Source organism: Natator depressus, chromosome 16, assembly GCF_965152275.1.
Source record: "Natator depressus isolate rNatDep1 chromosome 16, rNatDep2.hap1, whole genome shotgun sequence".
NCBI classification, from domain to species: domain Eukaryota; kingdom Metazoa; phylum Chordata; order Testudines; family Cheloniidae; genus Natator; species Natator depressus.
Window position 1 is genome coordinate 25,495,217 of NC_134249.1, and position 15,315 is coordinate 25,510,531.

General features: G+C 47.2%; 1 protein-coding gene across 1 annotated transcript in view; it reads left to right on the forward strand.

The window, feature by feature from the left end:
• Window positions 1-5,677: 5,677 nt before the first annotated feature.
• MVB12B (multivesicular body subunit 12B) overlaps window positions 5,678-15,315 on the forward strand; it is a 110,400-nt gene continuing 100,762 nt past the window's right edge. Inside the window, exon 1 of the mRNA XM_074973997.1 lies at window positions 5,678-5,701. Coding sequence (XP_074830098.1) covers window positions 5,693-5,701 — 9 coding nt within the window. The 5' untranslated portion in view covers window positions 5,678-5,692. The remainder of the gene's footprint in view (window positions 5,702-15,315) is intronic.

Below are 15,315 nucleotides of genomic sequence, written 5' to 3' on the forward strand. Positions count from 1 at the left end.
TAATGGTGCACCAGCACTGAGGCTCCCACTACAAGCTGAAATCACAAAAGAGCTAAACTTACTAAGAGCTGAAATCACTGAGTGTTGTGTTAAGTAGTAGGGGAGCCTAAAGATATATTGCGGAGCAGTTTGTGGGACAGTTGGAGTGGCTATTGGAGCAGAGCAGTTTGCGGGGATGACTGGAGCAGCTCATGGGGGAGGCTGGCAGAGCGGAGCAATTTGTGGGACGGCTGGTGGAGTGGAGCGGGGCCCCATGGAGAGGTGGGGCAATCGCTTTGGACCATGCAAGGTGCCCCTTAAACCCCATCTCCACCCAGGTTGGGAGGTAAAACTCTGCAGATAAACTTTCAAACTCTGGTGCTACACTGACCAGGGACAGAGACTTTTGGGTTTTGGGGACTTTGGGTTGCTGGACTCAAGAACCAAAGGGAAAGAACATGCCCCAATTTGCTTGGGGTGGGTTTTTTGCTCATGGGTTGTGCTATGAATCCTGTTGGTAATGTTTCCCCAACATAATGCCACATTGTTTCTCTCTGTTATGAAAAGGCTTTTGCTATACTCAGACTCTGTGCTTGCGAGAGGGGAAGTATTGCCTCTTGGAGGCGCCCAGCAGGTGTGGTATATATTTGTCCCAGGTCACTGGGTGGAGGCTCGAGCCGGTTTTGCATTGTGTTATTGGAATGGAACCCCTAGATACTGAACCCGGCCCTGGTTGCTGCCAACTCTGATGGGCAGAAGGGTGACACAAGTATTTGCCCTTCATAGCAGTAACGTGTGCAAGCTGCCTGGGTAACCTGAAGACAGTTCAGCCCTGTGTGTCCTTCTCCTCCTATTGCCTGTGGATTGAATAAAGTGGCTGTGACTAATACCTGCTCAGTGGTGGAGCTGACACTGGTAAATACGTAGGGCTGTGACCTCGCTGACGATTCCATGCTGCCTGTATTTACGAGATGAATATTTCAGCAAATTTGACATTTCGGAGGCTCCTGTCTTTCAGGTTTAGTGACGCTGAGTATCTAGGTCAGAAGGGCTGCAGGTTCACCAGCAGCATCCTGTCAATAATTTAATGCTCTAAGTGCAGAACAGCATTAGACGCATGCACTCAGTCACTGCAGGGTTGGGTGGCTCATTGAGCTGACACAGTTCTCAGGCAACAGAAAACCAGTTTTTGATCTCTTGCTGGCAGCCTCTGACTGAAAAGCACAAAGCAGGCGGCATCCCTGCAGCAGTGATTCTGCTAACGTCACCGTAGCATGAATGCTGTTGGGCTGTCACTCTGAAAATGAAGAAAAGAAATACATGGGAACAGGATAAGGCATTTCTCTCTTATTTGCTGCCCCAATGCCTTTTGCATCCTAAAGTGGATCTCACAGCTTGGCAAGCAAGGCCAGGGCATCTAGTCAAGTTGTGCTATTTATTGTTTAAAAGGGCCACTGCTTATGTTTCTTATCAACTCCTCTGGAAAGGGTGTATTCATGCACTAGACCGTAACAGTGCAAAGGGCACCAGTAATGCTCACAATGGCCCAAACTTCACTCTCCCACACACTACCTAAGTACACACTTGCCACCGCAGGAGCGGTCAGCGAGATGAAGTAAATAACATGCAGATAAATCATTGTCTCAGCATCCATCAAGCTGGTGTCAGGAGTAGGATTTAGATTGCCTGAACCTACCCAGAATCTGAATAATCCTGAGCACAGGGAAAATGTGAATCTGGCTTTGAACTTTGTGGCTAATGACTATGCCTATTCTCAGATAAAAACTACATTAAGATGAAGCTCAGGGCAGTGCACATAGCAGCAGCATGAGGCTGGAGACATCACCGGGATGTTACTGTTAGCCCCAAAGAAGTGTTCCAAACAAACACGAGCAAGTCGGGAAACGCCTGGCTCATGCACCCAGCTCCGCCCCACAATCACGCCAGGCAATCACTGTACAGTTATGATTAATGTATACCGGAGGTTGTAGACCCAGATTAGATTAAACTGATTTTTAAAGACACATTTAGATTTTTTTTATCCCTCCCCTGCCTCATCATGACACGACCAGTTATGTTTTCTTAACATAGTTTTTATCTGGAAATGTCCTTTTTTTAAAATACAAAAAAAGCCCCCGTGGCTTCAGTCCCATGGAGAACAAGCTTGAGAGATGGCAGCCATTTTAAAAGAGGTCAGTTCTTCATGGAATTCTCAGTTTGATAACATTATTTGTCAGCCCTGATGAAGGAGAAATGTTCAGTTATGAAAAATAACTACAAAAATTGCCTTTGATCCTAGAAGAATTCTTCAAATGTACCTAGTGCATGAGATGTCAGAGAGTTCGAACTACATTATCCTGGTACTAAGATTACTTGGGACAAAAAAGTCGCCAGAGAGCCAGTGCTACATTTCTTAAATGACCCTCTGTAAAATGACTTTTAACTCATAAACTAATTAATCAATTCGCTTATAAAGTCTCAGAAATTCTGTATTCAGAGTAAGTGCTGTGAATTTGGGGGGGACATTTCATATAAAATGAAGCTGTTGAATCTCTGCTTTGAGTGCAAAACTCAACTCAGCTTTAACTGTGGCACCACAACTGCTGCTTCCACAATAACTTCCAACTGGAATCCAGATTTTCCAGGCCCTCCCGGCCCCAGCTTTCCCTTGAGCAATTTCCTCTGGAGTCTCTCGCGTGCTCACTCTGAAGTTTGCCCTTCTCTGAGATCTCAGAGTGCTTAGCACCGTGACTGGCAATTTGCCCAAGGCCGCAGAAGGATCAGAACACAGGCTGTCCTGGCACCAGCCTTGTTACAATGACAATTTAGCATCAGCTTTGGGACCCTTTTCATTTCTGAGGTTTGTTCCACAAGCCAAACTGTTTGAAAGGAGAAGCTGAACAGAAGGCTGTTCCCACCTCAGCCCCAGGTTCTAGGTACAGAACTGCTCAGAAAACTAAACATTTCGCCAACATTTTTTTCTGCTGCTTTGTTGTTGACGTTTCACCAAACGCTTCCCCTGAAATTTTGAACTGTGGAGGTTTTTGGCTAACTCGAGTTTAACCCCAGGGCCCTGAGGCCATGGCATGTGTGCGAAGAAAGGAATCTCTTCTTCCAGACCTGCGCGGCACCCTCCCTTCAAGGCCTGTAACCGTAGTGCTCCAGTTTTATGCTTTTTCTCTACAAAAGAAAAACCCTTAGAGTGAGAGTTCTTCCTCTGTCACCAGTGAGGACACTTGCAAGTTGTTTCAGAGGAACAGCAGTGTCAGCATGGCAGCAAGACCATCTGAACAAAATCAATCACCCCCTCCCCCTAGCTCCGCTCACCCCCCCCCATCACTGCCTTTGCCTCCATTGACTAGAGAGGGTGAAATTCACCCCTTTGAAGAGGGAGCCTGATCCAAAGCCAACTTTGAGTTACTGCAAAGGGCTTTGGATCAGGCCCAGGGCTAGCAACAGACCTATGTGCTCGTTCAGTCGCATTTCAGTCCTACGGGGAATGGCACATAGACCGTCCGCGGGCCCCTACCCAGGGATGAATTTCACCCAGAGAGAGAGAGAGGATACCATGGCCAGAAAGAGAGAGAGCAACACACAAACAGCTGCTGTTATCATGCCTAATTATAATAATAAATCCAGTGATTAACGGGGTGGGTGGGCGGGGAGACATTCTGCTGTTGGCTTTGTAAAAGAAAAAAAGAGGGATTCAATGAGCAGGCCCCTTCTTGTTAAAATATGGGTGATCTTCTTAGTTCTCTTGTGAAACGCTTGTGCTCTTATAAAATATTTACATAAAAAATACGCCACTTTCCATACAAACGCTGCAGTTGGGCTAAGCACCCTCACAGCCAGAAAGGGGCTATGAGGGCTATTTCATCTTGAATGTCAGCTCATTACTGCGTTGTCGAGGCGCACTCCAAACACTGAAAGGAACACGTGCTTTTGCAATGCGTCGAAACTCTGTTTGGTTAGCAGAGAAGGTGATTTCAGCAGCAGGAGAATGGTCCTGCCTCAGCTGTGTCTGCTCTGCCAGGGTATCTTTGAGGGATGCTCATGATTGCATTTATGGAACAAAAAAGTTAAAACACGGAGCAATTAACTCAAAGCCAGAAAGCAAATGAAATGGAATGGTTTCTCTTTAGTGTGGCTGGATGATCTGTAAATTCTCCCATCACAAGAAACCCACTTTCTTATACTTCCCATGAATGCAGAAATCGTTCCAAGGGAACTGGCTTCTACATTTCATTTTGGTTTTATCTTCTTTCTTGTAAGGATTGGTGAGTGTGTTTTCCTGAAAGAACTGTGTGTCGGTAGGGTTCTAAGTGCTGGTAAAGCTGGAAGGGCATGAAAGCACGTTCTGAGCGTGCAGCTGCTCTCGCTTGTGAGCCGTTGCAACCTAGATGTTCATAGTATCCCTTATAATTACATTACAGTAGAGGCCAGAAGCCCAGCTCAGAATCGGGTCCCTATTATTCTAAGCACTAATTAAACAGGAGCATCTCTCTCCCAGTGCTGGCCCATCACCAAAGACATTCGGATTCCAATTTTCTGGTCTCCCAGAGCTACTTTAGATTGTCCAGTTATTACCGACTCTGACATCCTTATCTGCACTGAGTCCTGTCCGAAGACTGACAAGCTCGCTGGGGTGCTAATGGGCACAAGCTGCAGCTTCTAATGCTGCCAGCTGGCCTGGGAATTAGAGCCGTGTGGGCGATGGATTTCTCAAAGGAGGGGCTGGGACTGTCTGTGTGACCTCGCGCTGCTGTGCGTGTGCGCGTTGCAGCCGGCAGGTGGAGGCATGGTTTGGAGCTGGAACTTGGGCATAAAGTCTCTGGCACTGGTTTAAACAAGCTGTTGAGGATTTCATTAGCACGAAGGCGCATGCAAGGTGCTGACTGGGGGTCTGGTGTGGGCAGGGAAGAGTGTGCTCCAAGATCGTCCAGTCCCAGCATCACAGGATTAACTGAATCAATCGGGGATTTTACAGCAGGTTTATGCTTGGATACCTTGGCAAATCTGCTCCCCTGGATCCTTCTTCCCACTGGGCCCCTTGGCCATTTCTTTACATAGGACCACATCTGAGCTCATTCCCTTTAAAATTATTTGTCTTGGTCCCTTTCCTACTGTCCACCTTACCTCTCCCATAGCTGTTCCTAGTTACTGGCTTTCTGTCAGGGTGCTCCTCGGGTTGATATCCCTGGATGTGAACTCCCTGGTGTTTCGCTTTGCTAAACAGCATTTATTGCAGAGACTCCTGTGCCAGGCAAAGGTATTTGTGTTTATAGCTCTGTTCATGATGCTATTGCCTGCGTGGACTTTCACAGACACAAAGGGAGAGCCAGTAAAACCCTCCAAGCAGTCAGAAATGTGCAGGGTTAGTCCAGCTGACGCATTCACGACTGAATATCAAACAAACACAGGTCTCCCTGGAGCGGGGAGAGACACGGGCCTGGCAGTCTCCAGCAGAGAGCAGTGTGCGGCAGGAAGGTGGTCGTGTGTGCTTTAGGGTCTGGCCCAGCCCTGTTCTCAGAGAGGTGAAACTGCCTTGGGGACTTGCTCTCCTAGCTGGAGATGAAGCAGAGCAGCACAGATCCCACTGGGTCTGGGTGTGAGAAGGCCTCGCACACGGGACTGTATGCGTACAGCCTGCACGATCTAGCAGGCACATGCAGATGACGACACGTGTATTTCTCGGTTGCTGGAGCCTGGGTGAATGGAATTGGTGAGTTACTAGTTGCAGACGAGGCTGCATGTTGCACCTCACTGCAGTGCTGCTGCCAGAGGGAGACGGCCAATCCAGCCTCTAATCGATTACTAATGGGGCCATTAGCCATGAGTAACTGCTGCAACAAGTTTCTAATATTTAAAAGGAGAAACCAATTTATGCTCATATAAATTTATTATGGCCTTTCTCTAAATGAGAGAACTTGTGCAGGCATTTATTTGTACACAGATACAGCTTGTTATAATTCCAGCTCGTTTATAAATCAAGCTCTAGTGGGGAGATAACAGCGACTATTCTGTGAAGTGTCAGTCTCCCCTAACAGAGGATCAGACCAGATGACTCTGCAGAGAGTGTGATGGAGTGAGAGGGGTGCAGCTGGCTAGTGGGTGGCGAGGACTTGTCTATCATGAACCAGGTGGGGGGCCCTTGGAAACCAGGAACCCCCAGTGCTTGGTAGTGACTATGGGAGCCTGGAGGACATGCCTCGTTTCTGCTGCAGGGATCAGTTTCAGCATGTTAGCATGTTAGTTCATCTGTGCCAGGCCACCATCCTTCCTGTCTACAGTGGAAACCATGGGGCTAGGTTAGAATCCCTCAGTGTCTTGCATGGGGCCAGATTTATCAGGGCAGCCAAGGGGAAGAGTCCCTGATTTGTGAACTCTAACTCCTATCTGTTGAAATCCCAAAGCAAACTCAGGCAGTGTGGGACTTGCTGTAGGGCTGTGAATCTTAGCAGTCAGCAGATGCTCTGGGGAGGACACTGTGGTCCTGCTCACTTGACCTGAGTTGCATGGAACCTAGAACAAAGCAGCTCATGCATTCTCCCTGGTGCGGTGAGTACTGTTGGCTAGACTGAAGGCCCAAGTTACTACTGGTCACTTTCTAGGGAGCACCAAAGAGAAAGAAACCAACATGGAGGCTTCCTAGTGGATTTCCCTGGAAAGTCTAGTCTGGCTCAGAGAATTTCTCCTTATTTCAAGAAAATGACTGACAAGATCCACTATGGCAGCAGAGCCAGGCAAAGAGCTTAGAACAAATTCCAGAGCTGAGGAATTTCATCCAAGAATGTCCCTGAGCAGAACACGGTTCTCCCCAGGGTAGTCTTCAGTCACAAGCAAAGGTTTCCGTCATACTGTGGTCTGAAATCTGAAAAGCTGTCTGCGTTGCTGTGACTGGCCATCTAAATCACATGGCATTGTTTCTGTTCCCTGACTGGATGAGTATAACACTGATAATTTATTTCTAATGTGGATGCTTGCAGAAAGAGGAAGGATGGTCTGATGCTTAAGGGCCTGAGCTAGGACGCAAGAGCTCTGAGTCCACTTCCATGCTGGTAAAACTACTGCGGACTCCATGTGTGACCCTGGGCAAGTCCCCTCTCTCTGGGCCCCCCCGCCCAGCCGTACAATGGGAATGATAAAACTCCTTTGTTTGGCCGATCTATTTGGGCTGTAAATTCTCGGGGGCAGGAATTGCCTCTTACTCCGTAAGGGCAGCACCAGACACAATGGTGCCTAATCATGGTTCGGGCCACAAGGAACTATCACAGATTAGAATGAATAAATAGAGAGACCAGGTCGGGGAGGTGATATCTTTTATTGGACCAGCTTCTGCTGGTGAGCGAGAGCATCTTTCGAGGTACACAGAGCTCCTCTGCAGGTCTGGGAAAGGTACTCTGAGTGTCACCACGAAATACGAGGTAGACTGACTGTAGATAACAGAGATCTTTGTGTGTGTTTGGGGTGGTTCCTGGATCTATGAAGATAGGTGTGGTGAACCGTGGGTTTCTTGTCTATAGTTGTCTGTAGGATTTCATTGCTGAAGCTGATCATGGGGTCCAGGAAGTTGATGCTGGTACAGAAGTATTCTAGAGGGAGTTTGATGGACAGGTGGTGATGGTTGAAGTTGTGGTGGAAATCCATGAGGGAATTTAGGTAGAAGATGAAAATAACACTGATGTATCTCAAGCATATCATTGGTTTTGTCCCATGGTTTGGACAAAGTGTTGTTGAATGTAAAACTGTTATGGGTGAGGATGAAATGGATGAACTTGGCGATGTGTCTGGGGTGGATATCAGAGTGTTGTCCATTGTCTTGAGGCAGGCAGCTTGTCTTTTTACCAAGAGAAGCAGTCCAATAAAAGAGGTTACCTCACCCACCTTGTCTATCTGATATCCTGGGACCAACAGGGCTACAACAACACTTCAAATAATTAATAAATAATACTGCAATAGCAAGTATCAAACTCACTGTACAATAACAAAGAAAATGTAGGAACTTGGCTACACTTGAAAACTTACCAGAATAGCTATGGAGCAGAAGCCTGCATCAAAAATAAATTTACTGGACTAGACCAGGGAGTCATTAGAAGACAAGTTTCAGAGTAGCAGCTGTGTTAGTCTGTATTCGCAAAAAGAACAGGAGGACTTGTGGCACCTTAGAGACTAACCAATTTATTTGAGCATAAGCTTTTGTGAGCTATGGCTCACTTCATCGGATGCAAGCGAGCTGTAGCTCACGAAAGATTAGAAGACAAGTAAAGCTCTCTGTCTCCCTGCCGTGAGAATGAGCATGCCAGCAGGAGTGATGGTGAGAGAGAAGAGGGCCCTAAACGCCCGGTGGGAGGCTGCTGCCAGAGCAGGGACAGTTCCAGGGATCACTTGCTTTTGTACTCAGACTGTTTCACTGCAGTAAGAAGGGATGGGACATGGGCCCAGCCCTGCTCCCACTGGAGTCACTGGGAGGTTTGCCATTGATTTCAATGGAAGGGGCCCAGCCCCTGAGGCTTGACACCTGAGTCACCAAAGCACTTAGGCACATGCTTAGAGTTAAGCATGTTCTTTTCTGAGTCATGAGATAATGGAGAATCATTTCCAGTGAGCATCATAAACTGTTTTGTTCTCACGGCTTCTGTGGCAGCTGCTGTAGGTGTCCCCAGGTTTACCCAGCACTGTGGGCAGGAGCCACACACTGATCACAGGAGGCAGAGAGGCATGACAGCTGCTCTGGGTGATGCACCTAGTTCATGGGGCATCTTCTCTACCTGACAGGGCGGGAAACTGAACAGAAAATAAATCCAAGAAAGAGGCAAGTTATTTCCACGAACGGAACTATTCATTCTTTGCGCTCATCCCTCGAGCCATCTCCCCACCCTGTCCCACACTAGCAAGCCGGACAAAATGTTCTTTCTGCTTTTCTCTGTCCGGATTAGGTTCCGAGGCCAAAACATTTCTCTGCACACAATGCTGCATCTTGCCGTGATCCCCTAACTGCGACGGCCCCTCGATTAGGCCATATGTCTCACAGACCCGCGTTTAACATGTCCCAGTCCTTGAGAAGGGACACTGCGCTGAAAGATGCAGCCCCAGGCATAGCATTTGCAACTGTCAGGAGATATATGAACAGTTCATAAATGTGTTTTACAGACAGCTGTGAGCATGTGCTGAGCAGTACTGGTTCTGTCAGGGAAAACTAGTTACAGCCAGGCCACTGCGGAATTGTGATCCATAATACATAATGATTATGATATAATGCTTCCATTTTTCTCCTTGTGTTTTCCCCGGACCTAGTCTTCAGTTTGTTCACAGTTCAGTATATTCTGCTCTAAAAAAAGTTAACATATTGCTCATGGTTGAAAGCAATTATCAGCTAGAAGAAGTGGCATATTTACACACCTCTCACCTTATTTACTCCCACCCTCTGCTGCCTGACGAAGGCCCTGCTGAGGCCTGACATGACCTCTAATACTATTCCACACTGCTAGAGGAAGTTCCATATTTTTAAGGTGAAATATGACAGGCCCAGTCTACTCCACTAATATAGTCTCCAGTAAATGGATAGGGTGAAAACTGTGTCAACCCAGACCACTATCAGGACACTTAATCCTGACTAATGTACCTCTTGCAGTAATCTTGCAAGTATCTGGATCTCTTTAGAGCCAGCCTGACTTCACCCCCTCAGGGAGCCTCGTTAGCATCGCCTCCTGTAACAAGGGAGAATGCTTCCCTGAAATCTTCATACTCCTTGGAACCTCTTTTGGAGGCTATCACTGGGGCCCTGAGCGCACTGTTTGCAACTGTCAGGAAATTTATGAACAATTCATAAATGTGTTTTACAGACAGCTGTTAGGATGTGCTGAGCAGTATCTGTCAGGGAAAACTAGTTACAGGTTATAGCCAGACCACTTAAATATTATGATCCATAATATATAAATAGTGGGCCGTGTGCTGCCACTCTGTCTTCGTGTTTTAAATGAAGGCCCGTGCCTTGCAAACCTCCAAGTAGTGCAATAGCAGGGACGCCGCTCTGCACATCACTCGTCCGAGCCCAGGATCTCGCAGCACTCTGGCCACGGCCACGGCGACACTCGCCAGGGTACAGAGGCGCAGCTGCACCATTATGAGCTCCCTAGCGGAGCCGCTCTACGCCCGTGGGAGAGAGCTCTCCTGTCGATTTAACGAATCCACCTTCAATGAGCCATGGCAACGACGCCAGGGTAGAAGCTCTCCCACGCACATAGCGCTGTCCACCCCGGCGCTTAGGGCGGTGCAACTTACGTCACTCAGGGAGTGGCTTGTTCCCAGCCCTGCGCGACATAAAATACTGATGTAAGCTGTAGTGTAGACATAGCCGAAGTAACACACTAATTAAACTTCATGGCCTCCCGCTGAGTAGATGTTGTTAGACCTATGTTACAAATGGGGAAACTGAGGTTTGGGGTGTGGAAGAGATTTGCAATTACAGTACTTGATGGCTGTGCTGAGAATGAAACACAGGAGCCCAAGCGATCAGCCATGTATTCTAACCACTAGACCACACAGTAAGAAACAACGTTAAATTGACTGAAACCCAGGGTGCCAAGATGCCACTTCACTCACTCCTTACCAGCAGAGGGCTCTTGGAAAAGTGTGGTGAGAATTGCGCTGTGCACGGTAACTAGGCACGAGAGGTGAGGTGAGAATGCAGAGGCAGACTTCACTTCATTTCTTTTAACAGGTTTCTTTAAATCTGGTTTAAGTCCAACTCTTGATTCCTGTTATTAGAGGAAAATGCCAAGGCAACCCCCACACTCACTGCTGCTCTGACACCCATCCATTAGCTAGGAGTTTTCGCAGAAAGAGCCCAGGGCCAGATTCTCAGCTGGTTTAAATCATCGTAGCTCCTTGGACTTCAGTGTATGCCGCTTTAACCTAGCTGAGGGCTGGCCTAGCTGCGAAGCACAAAAAGTTATAGCAAGCTAAAAACTAACCATCAGTGCTGTTTTTCAACAATAAGCCATTGTCTTAGCTGAAAGTTACAAATGGCTTCTGAAACAAGAACAAAAAACTAAGCTCAAAATAAAACTGAGCAGACAGCAAAATCAGTTTGCATTCAGAATGCAGAGGAATCTGGTCAGTGGTTGGATGACTGTCAACCAGAAGTAAATTCCAATACATCTCTCAACAGAGGGAACCCTTGAAATGTAGCTGCTCCCCTGCTGTGTATTGCTCTAATCAGGAGCATTGTAATGCTCCCTCTTCCCTCTGACTCCCTTAGTCACCCACCTCCCAAAGTAATTGCCGTGGGAATCCCAGGGGAGAGCAGGTGTCTGCTGGAGACGTGGAGTTTCTTGGGCTGTGGTGCAACGTCTATGAATATTCTTTTAAAATTAAATCTCTCTGACTCTATCATCTGCTTTTTACAGGAAAAAAACCCATTAGTTTACATATGATGGGGAATACGTTATTAGATTCAACCTTCTAAGAGGTTGAATGTAGTGTCCTACAATGTAGTGTCCTAGGTTACTGGAAGCTCTGAACATCAATGCAGTAAGATTCAGTATTAAAGTAATTGTCAGGTTTGCTAGACACATAACGGTAAACACTGAATGGACATCTACAAGCACCCGCTAAACTTCCCAAGGCCCCTCTCACTGTGCAACAGGCACTCGTTACATTCGGAGATAGATTCAGTGGGTGAGATCTCGTCCTTGGTTGTCCCAGAGTGCTGGTCAGGAATCTAGAGGAGATCTTTCCTGGATGTTACAAGTAACACATCTAATTCAGCAGCATTTCTAAAATGGTTTCCATCACAATAGCATCTAGGTGCTGATACATGATAGCGAACCACAGTGAAATTCCAATAACTTCTGCACTTCCCTTGTTCTACCCCTTGGCTTCTGTCTTCCCGTAAGGAATAATTGAGGGAAATGTGTGTATATGTCATTAACAGAAACACCATTTTCACTGTTAGCAGTGCCTAGTCAGAGTTTGTGCAGCGGATGCAAAGGGACCATTTCATCTGTCTTTCAGAAGCACAGTTTAAAGTAGAAACATACAAGGAAAACGGTAGCTTGAAAGGAGACACTTTGCTATGCAAAGCTACATAAGAGCAGGCTAAGCAGGTGCTGAAGTCAGTGGAAACACAGGATAGCACCTGAAGCTCACCCTGCAGCAGTTCCTGCTTGAAACCAGACACTCAGTTCTTCTTCTTTGTTTTGTTTTGGTACCAAACACAAAGGCAGACTTGGAAACCTGAGAAATGCTGCAGCGTCTCACCACACAAATGAAATTGGCTTGGGAGGCAAATGAGTTCCTGCACACCAGAAAAGAGTAACGCAAACAGTGTCCTGGCATTACATCTCTGAGCGAATGCATGACTCTGTCTTCTGTCACAGCTTGCTTTTTACAGTATTTCCCCCACAAACTGGGATCATTTGTGAAGCTGAATCTCGGCATTTTCACCTGCTGTGGCCAGATGAGTGCTGCGTCCCACTAGGAGTCACAGAGACTCCATGTACCTGGAGCAGCTGCCAGCAAACTGCCCCTCCCCCTGGCCGGTACAGTATCTACCTACCCTGGTATTTATCAAATGGGCCAGAGCTACCAATGACCTCATCCCGAGCAGCGTAGCGAGTCCCGCGCTGAGGTTCAGCCCAGCTCTGTTTATCATAAATAGACTACTCGTATTTCATCCATTCTCTGCTGAAACTATAGGAACCCACAATGTTCGCAGGTCTTGCTCTGGGGGCTCTCCCAGGGGTTTCCTGAGAACAGACAGACCAACGTTTTATTTTTAGAAGCTGCCTGAAATGTAAACGTGGCGGCTCATTGTCACCGGGGGAGCGTTTCCTGTCTTGGATGTGACTCCACCCTGCCAGCTATTTCGCCTCTTTGTGGAGCTGGTCCCTGGGCGGAGGCCCACGCGGCATGTGCTGTCAAAACCATGCTACTGTGAACTCCTGTTCTGCATGCCAGGGCACTGGCCCATCCACTCTTCCTGCGAGGAACAGGGGTAACCTGCCAAGGAGAGCCAGGGACTGGAGCACGGAGCTGCCATGGCAAGGTCAGGGGAAGGACCTGTATACAGTTTACAGCCCTCGCCCTGCCCTGGGAGGACTGGGAGAGCCTCTCTGGGGATCTATGCCATGCACTCCACCTTCCTGTGGATTCTCAAGCATGTGTGTTTGTGCACAGGGAAGCCATATGTCCAACGCACAGTGCCTGCCCCACAGCATAGGGCCCATGTCATCTGTACCCATAGCTGTGTGGATTCTCCAAGCTCCCCACCGCACGTTTCCTACCCAGCAATGGCTACAAGACTCGTCTCCAGAGACTGACCTTCCTTCCTCCCTGTTCAGAGGGGTCTCACTAGCAGCACTGACCCCAGCTGTAAGGGCCCAGGTATAACCTGTTCTTTCCTGTATTTCTCCTGGGGGGAACCCCAGTACCATGATTTTAACATAAAACCCTCCCTTTGCCCAGGAGGCTGCAGGCTGGATAGCCCCTACAGAGACAGGATCATTCTCCTCTTTGAGCGCAATCAAAGAGGGGATTCTGCTGGATTCATTGGCTTGTAAAAACGTGGTGACAGGTTGAGACTATTTATATATTTTAGAATGTTTCACCCTTTGTCAGTAACCAAACCCTATTGTATTTGCACAGCATGTCAGTGGGTGGCCTGCCCTGGCTGCAGACTCTGATTGGCACAGCCCACTCTCCCCAAAGGGCCAACCCACGGGTCATTTTATTTATCACCTCCCTTGTTCTGCCATGCCCTGAGAGTGCTCGCCTCATCCTGAAGCGCAGCTGCTGCCTTTTCATGTCTGGGTGTGTTTTACGAGTTCAAATGATGAAAATAGCACACACGACACTGCAGAATGTGCTGCGCAGTCCAAGGAGCGGGAGCTGTAGGGCCGGTGACTGGCTTGGCCCTTTCTCAGAAACAGCAGTCTGGACACCCAAGTAGTACATTCATTACTTTGGAGAATTCTTCTGGAAGTTTAAAATCTAGGTGCCCTTCAAATCAGGTGGAGAGGAAACCAGTCTCACTCAGCCACAAATCAAGGCCAACAAGGAACAGAAATTCTCTAAGCCAACGTGTTTTTGTGAAAAACTCCTAGAAGAGAAGACACTGGTAATCTGCACACAAGTTTGATAAAATCCAGTTGATTGCAGCATTGGTGTGTTGCACAAATGTGGTTTGAGTAAAAGGAAATAAGTAAACGTACTTAGAAAAGGGATTATGTAAAAGTACAATGGCAACATAATATATATACCTGCATACACTTACGCACATGAGTAACTTTAAGCTCAAGCAGTCTCATTGAACTCCACGGGACTGCTCATGTGCCTAAAATTACTAAAATGTGCAAGTGTTTGCAGATTAAGGGCCTGGGATTATGCAGTATGAAAGGGCACTATAGCTCCTTCTCCATAACCCTAATAATCTGCAACAGATTAAAGGTCTCCAGCCCTGCGAGGGTTCTTGGGTCTTCATTGTCACCACCCGGAGCAGCTCAGGGCTCCATATGCCGCAGCAGGAACAGCTGCTGTTCTTGGACTTGCAATATTCTCTTTAGGCAATGGCTACACGCCAGAGTTTACCGTTTCCGTGAGTATAATGCCAGAGAGGAGGTAACTAAGCTGTTCTTGTGTAGCACTACAGGCTCATGACCACCACCTACTCCCCTTGGAAAAGAGTTATTGCAGGTCACGTAGAAACATGCACCCCAGTACATCTTGGAAGATTTTCTGGATACTAAGCAGCAATTAGACTCCTCCTCTGGAATCAATTGATTTCACACTGCTAGGGTGGGCAGGGAGGGTCTTATTGAAACGCTGAGTTTTTTAATATTATTACACTAAAGACTCTCTCAGTATCAGCATCTCCTTAGGGAAGCATTAACACACTGTAATGTGTACCAACTTCTCCAGTTCAGGAAATCTTTCTGTATTTGTAATAGGGCATTTGGGGCATATATTATGTATGGAGCATATATTTCTCATTTCCACCAGGCATCATCTCTCTCTCTAAATTACTCTCCAAACCAAAAAATGCATTCTACTCCTCGCCACTCAAAATAATCTTCTTTAATCTTTAGATACAGCAGCCAGTACCAGCCATTAGTGATGCACTCAGAGGAAACAAAAAAGGCATTGGTTGGACAAAGAGAATATAAGAACTTAAGAATGGCCATATTGGGTCAGACCAAAGGTCCATTTAGCCCAGTATCCTGTCTTCTGACAGTGGATTTACTTAATGGCTGTTCTCATTTAAGTCACGTTTCAGGAACTTGTACAAAAATACGTAGTGAGCCTATTGTAGTAACAAAGTTGTTTGAGTCCTAGACA